This window comes from Neodiprion pinetum, chromosome 7 (genome assembly GCF_021155775.2).
Source record: "Neodiprion pinetum isolate iyNeoPine1 chromosome 7, iyNeoPine1.2, whole genome shotgun sequence".
NCBI classification, from domain to species: Eukaryota; Metazoa; Arthropoda; class Insecta; order Hymenoptera; family Diprionidae; genus Neodiprion; species Neodiprion pinetum.
Genome location: NC_060238.1, coordinates 8,022,980 through 8,039,405, shown reverse-complemented (window position 1 = coordinate 8,039,405; position 16,426 = coordinate 8,022,980). Strand labels below are relative to the sequence as shown.

The 16,426-nt window shown below is 37.3% G+C and overlaps 1 protein-coding gene across 2 annotated transcripts; it reads right to left on the bottom strand.

Annotated features, from left to right (window-relative positions):
• Positions 1–2,350: 2,350 nt before the first annotated feature.
• Positions 2,351–14,411, bottom strand: LOC124223894 (breast cancer type 2 susceptibility protein). 2 transcript variants are annotated; one of them, XM_046636259.2, is made up of 16 exons: positions 14,183–14,411; positions 13,028–13,151; positions 12,650–12,812; positions 8,652–12,528; positions 8,301–8,575; positions 8,061–8,207; positions 7,868–7,956; positions 6,798–7,031; positions 6,544–6,694; positions 6,206–6,421; positions 5,906–6,116; positions 5,623–5,801; positions 5,267–5,526; positions 4,878–5,061; positions 3,814–4,092; positions 2,351–3,663 (listed from the first exon to the last, which is right to left on the bottom strand). In XM_046636259.2, exons 1-16 carry the CDS (start codon positions 14,307–14,309, stop codon positions 3,319–3,321), a joined length of 6,861 nt encoding a protein of 2,286 aa, XP_046492215.1. In that variant the 5' UTR covers positions 14,310–14,411; the 3' UTR covers positions 2,351–3,318. The 2 variants fall into 2 exon arrangements, with proteins under 2 accessions (XP_046492215.1, XP_046492216.1); XM_046636260.2 differs by having other exon boundaries at positions 12,650–12,809.
• Between the last annotated feature and the right edge of the window lie 2,015 nt (positions 14,412–16,426).

Genomic DNA, 16,426 nt, shown 5'->3' with positions numbered 1-16,426 from the left:
AAAGCCTTTTTAAATTTTTGCAACTGCAGGCAATGCTACTAGGGAAGTTACTTATGTAAGTATCCGAGTTCATTGAATATTCCAAAAGACAAATTATATGTAAGTAAAGCTCATGAAAACCGATTTAACAGGAGCACATTTGTTTTAGAATCAAATACAGTGCACAAAATATGTGTCTGCATATGAATCTTCTAAATACATATGTATGAAAATTGTTATTCAAGACCTTAATGGGTATGTAATATGAAATAATTTTGACGAAAGGTTGAAATAATCATTCTCGTCATGGGTATCAGTTTTGTCAAAATAACGTCAGAACACCTTCGTACAGCATTTTCGTGAAAATTTACTTCTACACTTCGAGGTTCTGCTGATTCAGACCTAGGCGTATTTTCGTCCGGTACATTTAAACATTGACATTAGATATCATTGACAGAAAATCTCTGAACATCTAGTCAGCAAGCAATATGAGCTGATAAATAGTAGAATTGGATCAAAAACACAAATGTTTAAACATTTTCAACTCTGTTGTTATGAAACCACATCGGAATTTATCACATATCTTAGCTTGCATATTGTTAGAATTTATTCAGATTGATCATTGCCATCAGGCTGTAGGGATGTTCTTTCATTCGTGTTCACCATAATCGACGCAAATAAAATTGCTAGGGATTTTTCAACAGTTTTGTCTCTATACCTAATTCCGAGTGACGACAAATTTTCTCAAATAAAATTCCCCGACTTTTCCCGTCGAAAAATTCAGAATTTCGTGCAAATAATTATAAATTGAACAATATCAGTTTCGAAAGTTAACTTAACTGAATATACGAAGCATAGCTGAAGTTTGAAAACGATTTGTAAAAATAAGTACGTTTTTCCTTATGGCCCACCATGATTCATTGACTTTTCCCGATAGAGGAAATTTCCTGACCGTTCCCGTTTTTCCCGGTCTGTCAACACCCTGTAATTTTTCCACCTTTTAGACAGTCTCACCGATTTATCCTTAATGACCCTTTCGAGGTTCGGATCGGACTCGTCCGTCGATGCAGGTAAAGCCGCATCCCATCATAAATGTATAGTATAACTGGAATGCCCGCTTTGTCATTTCTCAGGTAATGTTCTACCTGCAGAAGCATCTCAAGGAATAATCAAAAGTATTCCAGTTACCAGAAATTTGCGAGTAAAGTTTTCGAAATCTTTCAATTTTGGCAGCGTCAGTTAGATATTCAAATTCTTTACTTCTTGATCAAAATACCAATTTAAATGACTATTATTCCTAAAAACCGTTTCGAATGATTGACGATCATTGATCAATTCCGGGATATGATAAGGGTACAAAATTTGTCTTAACGATTATCATACGATATTATACCATTGATTGAAGATATTTATAATGATCGTGCAAAATCGCGAGACAGTGTTAAAAAAAATTCATTTAAGATCAGAAACATTTTCGGTAAAAAGCGACACGATTTACTGATAAGTAGTAACGTGGAACATATCGATCAATTCGGAATTCATTACAGAGCAAACTGAACAGCTTTCTATTTTTTTTTGCTACGTATTTCAATCGAGAATATTTATAGCCCAGAATTAGTCAATTTGGTTTCGACATAAAATAAGCAGATAGGAAGTGTGAGTAATGGAGTAGTAGGTAAAGAAGTAAATCCCTTCCTTTGTATCAAACAAATTTAACTGCATTCACGATGCAGAAGGTCGATCACTTTACAATTTAATTCCGGATATTATCAACATGACCGCGGTATTGAAACGGTCTGTAAACCCTGCTCAACAATACGAAAAGGACTGGTGGAGTGTTTGTTTAGGTTGTTGTGAGGATTAAGATAAGATAATACTGCTTCTCAATTCGAATACACTCTAACTGTTTAAGTCGTGTGAATCAGATAGTAACGATGGTTGGTGTCGTTGCTTAAAAGTGGAATATCATGCCGCCTTGATTAAGTTTGCTCTGACATAGTTAGAAGAACTCATAATTCTCGATTTTAATCTGTAAGGCGTGTGTATCATTACCAAAGAATTTCAACTCTTGGGTAAAGAATGAATTCTACAAAGGAAAAAATAATTTCAAATAAAGCGTGGCTAAAATCACAAGAGCGTACGCGCCAAAAAATGGTATTCTATAACAAACGGGGTAACAACATGATGGTGACATAAAAAATCGCGTGGAAATTGAAGACTTACAGGCCCTTTTGGTTTTAATTAGTTATGCCATAGTTTAGTACACAAAGTATAGTGTACAGATACGTCCTTTTGTTATTCAAATTAAGAAAGGGTGTAAAACGGCGCATACGCTCTTTTGCTTTCAGTCACGCGATATGTTTCACTTGAATCCTGAAGAAAACAGACTGTTTTTATTTTAAAATGTTTCCCAATAGCACTCAACTTATGTGATTTTTAATTTTCTGAATATTTGGTAAAATTGTCCCCGCCAAATCACTGAAAACAACCGGAATTCCCGTTTCAAATGATGAAAATGAAAATGCTGCGTATTAGTGTAGGTTGCGTGGAGGGCACAATTACTGTGGAGACGAACGGACTTCGATCCATTAATTAGTATTGTTACATACTCGTTATTCAACACTGTACAGATTAAATATTACATGTTATCTTCTCTATATATAAAGGAACAAGTACGATCAACGCACAGTCCAAACCCCTTGATCTAGAAACTTGAAATTTAGGATGCATATTCCCCTCGGAACGTAAGCACCCACTAAGAAGTGATTTTTAGAAATTCGAACCCTAAGGGGGTGAAAAGTGGTTAAACGCGATTGTTACGGATTCGTCGATATCTCCACAACCCTTTGTATTCGTCATAAATGATGATTACATAAATAAAAAAATCTGTGAGGTGCGAAGCGCCGACCCCGGGTTGGCGCGCGAAGCGCGCAGGGGCGAAGCCCCTAGTATCAAATATCAACAATGAGCAAATGAATATAAGCAACGAAATTGTGGAATCAAGAACGCACTGACTGAAATTTTCTTCTTATTCCATATAACAACGTCAGCGGTATTTGAACAATATAAAACCCTGTGATATGAAAATAATGTTCATTGATATAAAAATAAATGCTTTATTTAATCCTAGAACTTCTAATCTTTTTCACCTTACGCTCTAAACGAAGTCCAGAAAACTTTTCTACAACAACGCACTGCGCTTATATATCCTATTTCACGTGTCAAGAGAAATCAAAAAAACGAAAGCAATAACAAATAATTTGTGGTAACAGTAACAACTATAAATAAAATTTAATTTTACACATCCAACACGGACTGCTGTCTCCGGAACTCAGCTTATTAATGCTCTGGCATTCGTATAGGTGGTACAAATTTCCGGTTTATTTTTAAGGAGGATCGATTCACTGGAATAGGCGACAAGTCAGGCGGCTCTCCGTACCATTGAAGCTTCTCCAATCGCTTCTGAATTGAATATTTTGCTGGTGTGGTGTTTCCCCCAGGGTTCAGAGCTCCTTGAGGAGTCCTTGGACTCATTCCTGGTCCATATCTCTGGTAAAGAACAACTGCAGGAGAAGACTCCTGATTCGATGTGTTGACTGAACCTGGAGATCGAGTGGCGCTAGGCTTTTGCTCATTTTTTTTTGCGATGTCAGTGGCGCACTGCGATATGTAACCTAGTGGATCCTTGAAAATATCAATCAAGTTCAGTATTTGGATTAAAAAGTCTTCGATGGGTAAGATAGTTAACGTCTAATTCACTATCAGATGAAGAACTGAACAGTTGGACAACTTTGAGGATAAGAAAGGTCTGTGTAATTAACATGTCAAGATTACCGTGATCTGATTATTAACGATGTCAAAAGCCGAGTGAAGATAAGCTTGACGCGGATATCTTGTGAAAGTTGAGTGCTCCGTCGCGTATGCTACAGGGATCGCCCACGGCGTACTTCGACGCCACTGAAGATTGGTGCAAGCCACTGTCGACCCAATGGAAAGGATATCCGAGCAACCATGAGCTTTGATTCCATCCCAGAAAAGTATTGACAAATATGCAGAACTTGAGCAGTCAGCGTTTGGGCATGCTAAGTTCATAGCTTCGAAGTTCTTCATGCCCTGCAAAAAACGGGCCAGAGATTTTTCTCATAATCATATTTCCTGGTAACGAGTAGTTTTATTTCATTTTCTTCACCTCAAAAGTTAGGAAAATCGTTGTAATTTTACAAAAAATTTGTTTTTGTGTTCAGAAGAGTGATATTTTAAATCCTAATCAGACATAACTATAACTAAATTCAACCGGCTTTCAGCAATCGTTTCAATAGATTAAGAAAAAAATTTTCAAGCGTTAGAAAGATTCATTTTCGACAACTTTACACAAAATCATCCATCTTAGATTGACAGTAAGAGTAGAGTTTTTTTTTTCATCTGTCTGACGATTATAGACTTAATCGCTTTATTATATTAACATAATATTTATATGCTGATGACGATAACAGAGTTGAAGCAAAATGTAAGAACTGTTTAGCGTTTTTCTACACCAAAGCATTAAGGAAATACCATTTGAAGTCCAAGCTCTAAAAAACATTTCTAGTCATTGACTAATGTTATCATCCTGTTATTCGTTCATTCATATACTCATCATATTCGTTTATCACATCACAAAATGAACATTCGATAGAAAAAACGTACAGCTTGCAATATCGATACAATAAACAGTTTCGGTGAGTTTCAAAAACAGAGTAGATATCTGCTAAAAAGTGAAACACTTGCAAAATACGATCTTTTCTGCGTTCACTCCTTTCTAAAGTCAAGTAAATGTACGCAAGTAGCCAATCTAAGGTTTCAGAACGAAAGAGATTCTTAAGCTAATTCAATTTAGTTCAGCAGACATGAAAACTCACATGAGGCGCTGGGCCTAAGGATATGATGATTCCCACTGTGTCAAACTCGCCGAACGGTGGACTAAATCCAGTGACACCTACTTCAGATATAGGGGTTAAATATCTTTGATGACAAGCAGAAGCGCCAGAGCCTTCAAACTTGATAACAGATTGGCGACCAACTGTCAGCTGAAGTTCACCGAACCTGTAGAATATTATATAATGCAGCTAAAAAACTGTCTTTAATATACGATGTAAATAAAAGTCTTTGATAAGATAAATAAAAATCTATGAACAGATATTACAAGATTCATTCATCGACTTAGCTTTTTAGAAGCAGTGGTGATCTAATTTGATAAGGAGCTAACGTAACACAAAAATGTATGCTTTTCGAAAAACTGTGAGTGAACCTTTTTCCAGATGTTTGCACATTGTGGATAGAGACCCGATTTCCTTCCTTTAAAACATCACTTGTATCGTCGCTGGGTGCCCAGATTGTAAGAAGAGCTGTGTTTTCACCCTCCGCTACGCGCACCTTCAGAATTTGAGTTACTTTACGTGGTGGAGGAAGATTCCTTGTCAACATAGATTGCAGGTGATCGTGGAAAGCCTTTTGAGACATTTCGCAAGGACCGTGATAACTTTGCGATTTCTGACTAGATAGGTCTCTCTGCGATTCAAAATAATACGTAAACGTATGATATTTACATACATAAACTTTTTAGAATTAGTTATTAAATGATTAATTTTTGGAATCAATTAGTACTTCAATGGATTCGCAGCACCAGAGTTCGGTCTGGGGATCTGAGGAGGAAGTCCTTGACTGTTTCCGATTCCTGGCTTCAAATTCAGTTCGTGCTTGTGCGCAGATCGTCTCTACTTGCGCCTGACGTTCATTTTCATAGGCCATTGCTGCCTTGTCTTCACACTTCTTATTTCTGAATACTGCACCAAAACGATGGAGTACAATGATCTTGTTGCAATTTGATAAGTGGAAAAGAATTGTACAAAATTTCAGAGACATAAAACGTGGTAATTGTAAATCTTACTCGATTGGCCGTTTGAACTCTTTTCAAAGTACTGGATCGGATAAACGCGGGTGACAATCACATCCAATCTTCCAATCAGACCACCATTTACAAGTATAGCTGATAGTCCTGTTGAAATTGATCCCACGTGTTTACAGTACCCAAGTTTAGTGTCCCATCTTACTCTTCTGGTGGAGTTGGAATGAATTTTTAAGCATACATCTGCTGGCATCTAATGTGATGTTTTACATATTTAGAATATAGTTAGACAGGCAAATAGTCTAATCAGGATCAACGAAGGTTTGTTCATGAAAAGCGTACCTCTAACGGGGAACATCCTTGATCGGAGTTCAACAATTCTGCTCTGCACGTAACAAGCTTTGTACCTTCGCGCACTTTGCCAAAAGCTATTAAACGCGACATGGCTGCGTCAATACTTGCAGTTATGGAATACCATCCGTCGGTTAATTCCACTCTCCATTGTGACGTCGATATGGTTCTTAGTTCCATCTTTTCCAAGCCTTGATCATTTTCGATCTGGAAAAAACATTTACTTCACAGTTGATCATCAGAGAACAATCAGAAACGGTTTCGTAGTTGTAATTCAGAAAATTTAAAGTATTCATCTACTTGAGGTTCAAATTGTGACGTTATCTTACCTTAGTAATGGTAGCTACACACAGAATCATACGTCTACATGCAGGGTCATCTTTTTCTATGATTCTCCTCAAAGCCGGACGCTCAGACTTGTCAATTTCTCGATCGTATCTATACTTCAGCTGCTCCATAACATGATCAGGTGTCAACATCCTGTTTCGTAGTATTCGTTAAAGAACATTCTAGATTACAAGCTACCTCAGATGTTTTATGTACCGATGTACGGATGAAATTCACAATAAAGTAGATATATTACCTTGAAAAAGATAGATCTCCAAATTTCATTCTATCCATGGATGCTAATTTCCATACAATCCATCGATAGTGATTCCCTACCCATTTATGGGGTACTAAAGAGGGATCCACTCCGGGACTTGCTATAAATGCTTGCTCAAACTCGTCAACACCAGCGTAACCATTTTCATCAAAAATCAACAAGCCACCATCGACCATCACTATTCCATAAACATCTGTACATATTTTATCTTTGCTGAAACATTTGAGCAGAACACAAAAGACTTAAGACACTTATATTCAAGGCGTATATTCATTACAGAATTTCTTTTCACTACTGAGAGGATATGTGCAAGTAGACAACTGAAAAAGTGGTTAAGTTTTAGGAATATAAAACTCAACAAACAATTACTCTATTATTATTATAATCAATTCAAAATAAAAAGAAGCACTATTATTGACAATAATGTCAACCATATTGCTTGGTGAGCTGTTCTGGCGTATCCATAATACCTCAAAAACGACTGAAACGATTTGCCTCGAATTTCGAGACAGTATTCTTGGATAGTTTATCCTCTCTGCCATGCTTCCGATTTCTTTTATTACAACATTTTTTTTTGTTAATTAGACACATAAACATATACTGCTCGAAAATGGAGTTTGAAATCTAAACTATCCATTTTGTCAAGAAGAGAAAAAAAATTCCGGATCGTGGCAGACAGGATAAACTGTCAAAGAATGCTGGATAATCGGTTGAAGTAGTTGAGCTGTTTTTGAGATCCAGCTCCGTATGGCTCCGTGGGCTCCGTAAATCATGTCATCGTGTGAAATGGTCAGCGTTATTGTCACTAACAATACTACCTGTCCATTGAGTCAAATTTGAAAAAAAGAAAACCTAAATGAACCTTGATCTACATACCAAACAAATCCCGATCGAATTGAATAATTGGTTGTCGAGATACAAATTTCCAAAATTCACCCACTTTTTTAGCAGTCTGCGTACGAGTAGAAACGTAGACGAATAATTTTGTATGTGCATAAACTCCGTTGAAACTACCACACGGCATCATATAAACTTATGTTAAATCTCACCTGTAAAAATCGGAGCATTTGAATCTATATCGAACTGCAGTGGCCGCAGTAACTTCCATGATATCAAGTCCGACAGCTAGATCTGCGAGCTGTAAGAATGATATAAGACTAGAAAAAACTCTATAAAATAAAGTTATAGTTGTATAGTTGAGATGCAAGAAGAAATTTAGAGCAACTTAGGGGAGATCGTTACCTCATCAGAAGTTCGCGGTACAAGTGAAGCTCCGTTAGTGAGTTCTCGCAACGATAATCGGGGCTTCGTTTTCTGTGTTTTGCAAAGAAATAAACTTCCTGCGATTGGCTTCGACTTGAATTTTTTCTTGGCACGAATTTTTTTTTCCTTAAATAAGAGTTTGAAGACAGATAAGGACTGAATTTGCTATTAATCACCGTATGCATCAATATTTTTTTATTGGATGCTTATTCTGAATACCTGTGCCAGTGTTGCTGCTAAACGATTTTCCAAAATATTAGAGATTACGTCTTGTTCAATCTCAACACTGGATACTGGATTGGGTGGATTATCAACCTGATTATTGAAAACTGGAACATTTTTCTCAGTTACTTCATATTCTGCAAACATCGAACTTGAAGCAGTCTCGATAACTGGACTAATGTTCCTACGCAACTGTTCAGATGAACCAGAAGTCGAGGTCGTGATACCACTAGATTGTTGAAAGCACTGACTATCAATTTGCTCTTCCAAACCTTGTAAAGAAACATTCCAATATTTTAAGTTATACTAGCAGACCGGTAAAATAAATTCTTTGTACTACAAACTCACCGGTCACACTGCTCTTATCATCCTTGGTGACTTCAAGATTCACTAAATCTTTTTTCAACGAACTTTTGCTTTTCCGCTTATGTTTTTTCCGTGAACGCGAACGGAATCTGTCACCTATAATCGGACTACATGGTATTTCCTGAACGTCGCAATCTTCGTTGAGAATAACTGACGGTCTTACAGATGTTTCTTCGTTTTCAATTAGAGGTGGACTGCACGTGATTGCCGCGGCCCATAATAACGTTTCCTGGAAATTTGCTTCATCTGCAAGTAAGGCTTTTGTGCTTGCAGTTATTTCTTCGGAAACAGTGGGCATCCTTCGATCGTTTTCGACAACTTCGAATATTGTATCATGAGCATTTAATTTTCTTGAAAATTGAGGAGCACTAGTATTCTGAGGATTCGTTGGCCAAGACTTCTGCGGTTCGAGCTTAGGGATCATAAGTCTGTCATTTACGGGAAATATGTCAGATTTCGCGTGCGTTCGAACTGTATTATTTTTTTTTCGATCATACTTCAACATATGACAAGCATAATTTTTGTTGCTATTCACCGGTATTCCAAGACTTTGATTCTCTTCTGAGCGATGTTCCATGTTTTCCATCTCCTCACCTGTATCACAATCCCTTTCGGCAAATAATTTGCGTGCTTGTATATCGGAATTAAGACCCACCTTTTCAGACTTTTGATAAAGTAGCGCACCCTCAGATGTATCATCAGATGTAATATTTTCCGATAATAATTGGATCCCAGGCGTTGTGAATACGGAAATATTATTACTATTACAAACTTCAACAGCTGAACTGTTACGCTTTCTTGAATCATTGTGTTGTGGACTATTTTCCTGCTTATCGACAACGGGTTTCTTAACTTTCATTGTTACACTCTCATCGATTTTTGTCCAGTCACTGTTAGCTGTTGAATCTTCACGTGTATCTTTATTGCGAGCTTGAAGATTCAGTTGAGAAAATTCAAAGCTATTCTGTTCTTCAGACATCATCAAAATTTTTGCTTTAGTCAATGCCTGATCTGATATCTTTATTGGTTTGCCACTGCCAGTTGAGAATCCAGCAGTTGTATACTTATTGTCAGGTTTATATTTTGAAAACTCAGAATCGCCAGTATTGTGTTCTCCAGATTCCATCCTGATATCAACTTTTGACAACATCTGATCCGATGTTTTCGGCGGTTTTTCACTGTCAGTTGGAAGCCTCGCTATTGAATTTTCTTTATCAAGTATATGATTAAATGAGTCAGAATCACAACCATCTACTGTTTGCGTCCATAGTATTTTAGCATTAGACAGTGCTTTTTCTGAAATAGGTATTGCTTTACCACTCGCTGTGTTAAATCCTGTAGAATTATGCGAAATTTTATTGCTGATTGCATAATTGTTGGCGGTCCAATTTTCTGCATTACTAGCTCTTCCAAAGTCCTTTGCTACTTTTGTATTAGAAGTAACATCGGTCAAAACGTTTTTAGAAATATTGCCCAGATTTAATTTGTCTGATTCAGATTTTGAAGTTGATCGAGTTACTTGTGATTCATTTTCCAACAGTACCAGCTGCCTGGAATGATTTTCAGTAACTGAATAAGACTTCTGGGAAATTGTACCAGATAACTCCAGCGACTGCCTAGAATATTTATCACTCGACAGATTTCCTGCTTTTGTCGTGGATGATTGTTTAATTTCAACATGTCCACCACTTCCAGTATCACAATTGAGGGAATGCGTAACTGTGATTTCTGTCTTTTGGGCATCACAGTAACTCTTAATGCCAGAGTTATTTTTTTTCACATTTTCAAAGTCTCTCAGCTTCGTTTTTGGTTCCTCGTGCAGTGGCAATTGATGCTTTAAACTTTCGTCCTGGTACATTAATAATTTAGCTTTTTTCATAGCGATTTCACTGACTAGTAAAGGCTTTCCAGAAGCCGTTGTAAATCCAAAGTTGGAACCGACTTCAGACATTCCATAGGAATCGGTATCACAATATTCTCTCTGTCGCTTCAAGCCTCGAGACGTAGAAACTTTACATGAGCCAATTTGTGGCATGTCCACTGTTTCGATTGCTTTCCTATGACAACCAACCTCTTCAAACGAATGGACAGTCTTTGCCAGGTTATCTTTGCTGGTATTAATCACTGATTTATTAGCTGTAATAGCAGTTGCTGAACTGGCGGAACTCCGAGGAATACTAGCATTGATTGTCACTTTATTCGTTACATGATTTCGCGATATCTCATCCAACAACATACCATCACAACCGCTTTGATCTTGCATGGCGATCTCCTTGTATAACTCTGTCGCTCTCCTAATCTTGTCCTCACTTATACTTATTGGCTTACCACTGGCCGTAGAGAATCCCGGCGAACTGTACGACTGTAACAAAGTTCTGCTATCGCTTTTAACGTTTTCCAAAGCTGCCGGAACGCACAATCGATCATTACTTTCAATACTGCTCTTACTTATATTGGATTGTTTAACAACTGTAGAACCGGATGGCCAAATTTTCGATTGATTTTCTCCGTTCCTAATTTCTTCGTTTCGATCCGGTTGCTCCATAGCTGCTTCTGATCCTTTTTGCATATTCTTCAATGTGCCTTGAGGTATATTTGTTACGTTGTTCAAGTCGCTTGTTGACGCAGACTTCGTTTCATTTGATGGGTAAAACCATGGACTAAATTCATCAATGTCTATCAAAGGCTCTTCTGTGTGAGTCAACGGCAATGAAAATACATCACTGTGGTTACCATCAGCTTCTGAGGACGCAGCAGACAATTTCTTAGGAATTTCCTTGTCGATGACAATTTCACCATTTTTGAGTGAGCTAGCTAAGTCATTTGCTTCGTCAGCTGGTACCTCAGAATAGTTAATTGAATTATCCAATGACTGAGGCAAATTTTGATTCTTCAGTTCTTCTTCTTCCAGTAAGCACATTTCTGTGAATGATATTAATCCCCAATCTTTTTTCAAGTCATGTTTTTTGGGTGAAGCCGTCGCTGATATTTTAGCACTTTCTAAAGCTTCAGCTGCTCTGGTAAAAACATGAATTGGAATATCAACAGGTTCGAATTTACTGACCTGCTGTTTCTTTTTCTTCAACTCTTTTATCAGCTTGACACGTGCCGTCATAGACTTTTTACGTGAAAGACTTATATTTGTTGAGTCAGATTTGTCATTACATGAATTGAATTCTGTCGAATCTAGGAGCACCTTGTCATTGACGAAATTAAATACAGAAGTTTTAGCACTTCCTATTAGAGGTTTTCTACTTCCCAATGTATCATTGCGATTAATTTTTTCAGAGTCTTTGCAATTCTGCAATCCAGTCATCGATAAATTTTCTTTGTAGATATTTTCCGAGCTTCTATTCATGACCAAAGGAGAATTCGAAATATCATTAGTAATGAACTGATGTTCTAGATCCGAGGTAATAGTTTTGTGAAAAAGGAATCTACTATCAACACCTTCATTTGAACGATTAGTTTCTACATCTTCTTCCTCACTATGTATTTGCGAAATATTGCTATTGTGAAGTGAACGATTATCAACAATAACAAAAGTACTATTAGTAATGTCGTTGAAATCACTTGACACCGAAGTAACACCATCATAATCATGATCTATTGGTTTCATTGCGATATTATCAACAGATGTGTGGGTGTTAGTAGCATTTCTCAAGATGGTCTTTGGAATAGTAGTCTCAAGTGACTTCAGTATGCGACGCTTGGGTCGATGCCTTTTGTTCATAGTGTGTAAAACTGGAGAAGCGGACAGGCTTTCATCTTCAACTTTAGCAGTAAAACAACCGTTTGGTGTCGTTACATGAGATGTGACGTTGTTTGATACCATCAAATCATACCCCTTGTTTCCAACCTGAAAATGAGAATCGTGAGCGACACAGTAAGTCAAGAAATTTATCTGATTGCAAGGATGATGAGATCATTTTTTGTGAGAATACGCCGAATACTGGATACATCATTATTAATTATCTTACATATTCGCATGACTTTGGCTGCACGTTTACTTGATTCTGGTGTAACTCTACTGTTTTTGCTTGAGGTGTTTCAAGGTCGCTAGTCCAGGACTCGTTTACTGTTGAAATAAATGGTACAAGACTCGATGGTATACTTGGAACAGTTGCGTGAGTTGGACTCCTGCTGAAAAATGAAAGACACATTCTTAATTGCAATTATTACGTTTACACAGAGAATTGCACTATAAGTTTAACAATTTTAGGGTAGTTACTTATTGATACTATGATATACTATGATGTATTATCAATTATTATACTTATTTTCAAAATTCTTCAACTTTTCAAACTTTTCCAAGTTTGTAACAGCCTTGAATTTTCTATAAATGGTTAATCATTTACCTCTCTTCTTTCCGTATCCTTGAAGTTTGTGTCGGGGTTGCAAATAAATCTAGAGGAGACTTAAGTCCGATGATTTGAGACACGTCCAAATTGACACACGGAGAATTTCCTGCTGATGCATCGTCTGAAAATGTGGTTGCCCATAGAAGCTTTCAATTATTTATTTATTTATTTAGTTATTTATTTATTTATTGCAAAACAGGTAACCTTTTGCATTGATAAAAAAGAGAAATGAATCTTGGAAAAAATGTTTCATCTATATAATGGCAGGCCTGTAATAGTGCTCGTGAATCTTGCAAGCAATTCTCGCATACCTTAGATTTGTGTTTGATATGTTTTGGTGATTTAATAATAATTTTTATAGCTCAACTTTGATTGGAAAATCACAAATTTTTGATAAAAATGATCGATGCTGTGTTTTCAATATTCTGAAGTCCAGTAAGAAACTTTAATTCTATACATTTCTGCATAGATCCATAATTTCAGCTAACATTTAATGTTTTTATCGACTAACATTATTTTATTATTGGCACAGAAGTATATACCTAGTGTCGAAAGTCTTAGAAATTTCATGATGATTAATTGACATAAATATTTGGCATGGATCAATCCATGGTACAAACATTCAAGAATTCTAATCGTTGCAGTTGTTACTTCCTTCGATTGTTGATGAAACTTTATTGTCAATGACAATAAGTGCAACAAATTGGAGATAAGTAAAGTTTAGAACTTTGATCATGGAACTGACAATTTCTATTTTAAAAAAGGAAGTTTTGAAAAAGTTTCTTTCACTCTGCTGGATAGCAAAATTTAAATAAATGTTTGACAGAACACAGCAATTAAACAGCAGTTTTTCGGTGAAATGAATGATTCATGAAATTCTCAAAGACCGAAGACTTTTTCTCAACTTACCGATCCCAAAGGATTCACAGCTTTCGAACGTAAAAGTAGGAACGAAAGTGTGTCAGAATTGAGAAAGAACACTTTGTACTGACTAAATTCTTTTGACACGATACACAATGAATTTCCTCAGTTAATTAATCCGAGTATACACCACAAATGTAATTCGAAGGTGGAAACGAAATACAATCGCGTGAATGAAGCTCGAACAAGACGAAAACAAAGGATCCGAAGTAGTCACAGAAAAATTCTTACCATTGAACAAGTCTTGCGAACTTTCATCACAGGTTTGAGACTCAATGTCAACCGCATTCGTTCTTTTGTTTATATTGCTTGTGTCATTCGCGTTATTATCTTCCATCTCAATGTCACACTGATCCATTTTTAATACTCAATTCGGTCGTAATTCATACAGTCCAGTCTATACGTAAATACGCAACACACTTCAAGCCGAGAGAAACGGCGCGCATCGCACATGCTTTGCGAAGTGAGAGCACCAAGAGCACCAGCATTAGCAAACCAATTAAGGTCACGCAGTACTCCTACTCTTACCGACCGAGCAAACTCAACCTTATATTTTGTTGCATAAGTAAAGAAATGAGCGAGAATGGTTCCAATTTCGAAAGTGAATCTCTTCCTTTTTAATAGTGGAATTTAGGGAACTTACTCATGCCTTTAAGATCATCAAAAAAATGTCTCGTTTTTTGATAAGCATTACCATTTTTGCACTTTTCGCATTTCTCGGACACTGGAGTCCATGGACGAGAGAATTTTTTGATTCTGAAAAGAATCAGGAGTGGAATGAGTCATTGCACGACTATTTCCATACAACATTGAGGTTAGTGAACGAAAATAACGATTAACAATAATTTCGTGCGTAAAGGGCGCTGAGCTGGGCTTTTCTTAGTTGGCGTAGTTACCGCAGTATAAAGTGGCATCGCAGTAACTTCTGACCATTCTACGGGGCAGGGGTGTAGAAAATGTATTTGGCTTGTGTGACTTCAATGTTAATTCTACATACATTTAAGTAAATAGGAGGGAGACAATAATCAAGGAGCGCTCGGTTCAAAAGTTGGTCCGATTTTTGGAGCAAGGTAAGATGAATTGTCAAGGCGCAGTTTAAGTGCCTCTTGCGGTGTAAGTCCGTCTAGCGCTCTCCCCGCTGCACCCTATGATCTTGCGATTCGCGCTTTGCCACCCTTTCGTCGGATTTAATGTCGGTTGAGATTGGAAAAGCAATTACTCGGTTATCACTGGTTTTCACTCGATTCAAATGCATATTTTACGAATTTACGGAGCATGCTTATAGTACGGAGGTTTATAGGTTACGATCACCGCCCTTCTTTTTTTACATTTTGTAGCGGAAATTTCACTTATTTCCGTAAGAGGCGCTTAAATCGCAATCGGACAATTCTTGCGTTACCTCAAAACTGGGGACAAGTTCTTACTGGGTGCTTTCACTGATGGTGCTTTCCATTTACTGACTCAAGTCGGCTTGTGTCGCTATTTCTGGTGTATTCCTTTGCCCAGATTGGCCGGTTACACCAGAAATAGCGACACAAGTCGATTTGAGTCAGTAAATGGAAAGCACCCACTAATGCCTGGTCTACACATCAGAGAGAAACCTTACACATACACTTTAAGTGGGGGTCTTAAAGTCAGTACGTCAAGTCAGTATGTCAAGTCAGTTCGGGATAAAGTGTGTACTCAGCTACACACAGTACTTTAATGACAAAAATTTATTCCGAGTTGGTAAGCCTGCAACTGTGTTGGGTCAACGAATTTAAAACAAGAACTGTGTAGCAATTGAAGGTTAGAAAGCCTTGTTAGCCATCAAACGGAGTAACGAGAAGAACATAAGAACTGTCAGTTAGTGTTTATAACCTCAGTAATACAATATATGAAACAATATAATGCAATTTTCTCCGTAATTTCATTCATTAATTAATAATCATCTATCTATCTTTTATTGTCTATTTTTTGAATAGCTTATAATCAACACATCTCTCATCTGTAAGTTGAAACACGTTTTGTTTGTTGCAAACCCTGATGATACTTCAACATAGATTATATTTTCATATCAATAATTGTTCAAGTAATAAATATGTACCAAACTTGGTTACGACAAAATGCCGACCGAAGAAAAGAACAAGGCACAAAGAACAAGAACGGGTTCAAACCACGCGAGATTTCAATATATCTGTCATGTCGGTACGGTTGACACCAGCCCCCTGACACTCACCACTGCTTGTATACTAGAAAATTGTACGCGTCTTGTCCCCGTTTTTTAGTTCCTCTACGTGGCGCTAGTAGTAGACTTCTGACACGCTCGCTGCCCTCGCTGACCGCGCGCAAGCTCGTCAGCCTCGTCAGGTAACTACTAGCGCCACTAGTGGTGGAAATTGACGGCAGAATCGAGGGACATTTTGCGAACCACTTTTAGCACCGTGTGTCAGGGGGCTGGTTGGCGCTACTTCTCGCTGAAAATTGAGCTCAAGT

What these genes read in the sequence shown, in the direction of transcription:
- LOC124223894 (XM_046636259.2), bottom strand. Translation starts at nt 14,309, where the DNA reads ATGGATCAGTGTGACATTGAGATGGAAGATAATAACGCGAATGACACA. An exon ending in AAATGCTCCGATTTTTACAG is followed by an intron (nt 7,032 to 7,867) that starts GTGAGATTTAAC and finishes CAAATGTTTCAG; the next exon opens with CAAAGATAAAATATGTACAG. An exon ending in CCTTAGGCCCAGCGCCTCAT is followed by an intron (nt 4,093 to 4,877) that starts GTGAGTTTTCAT and finishes CGTTTTTTGCAG; the next exon opens with GGCATGAAGAACTTCGAAGC.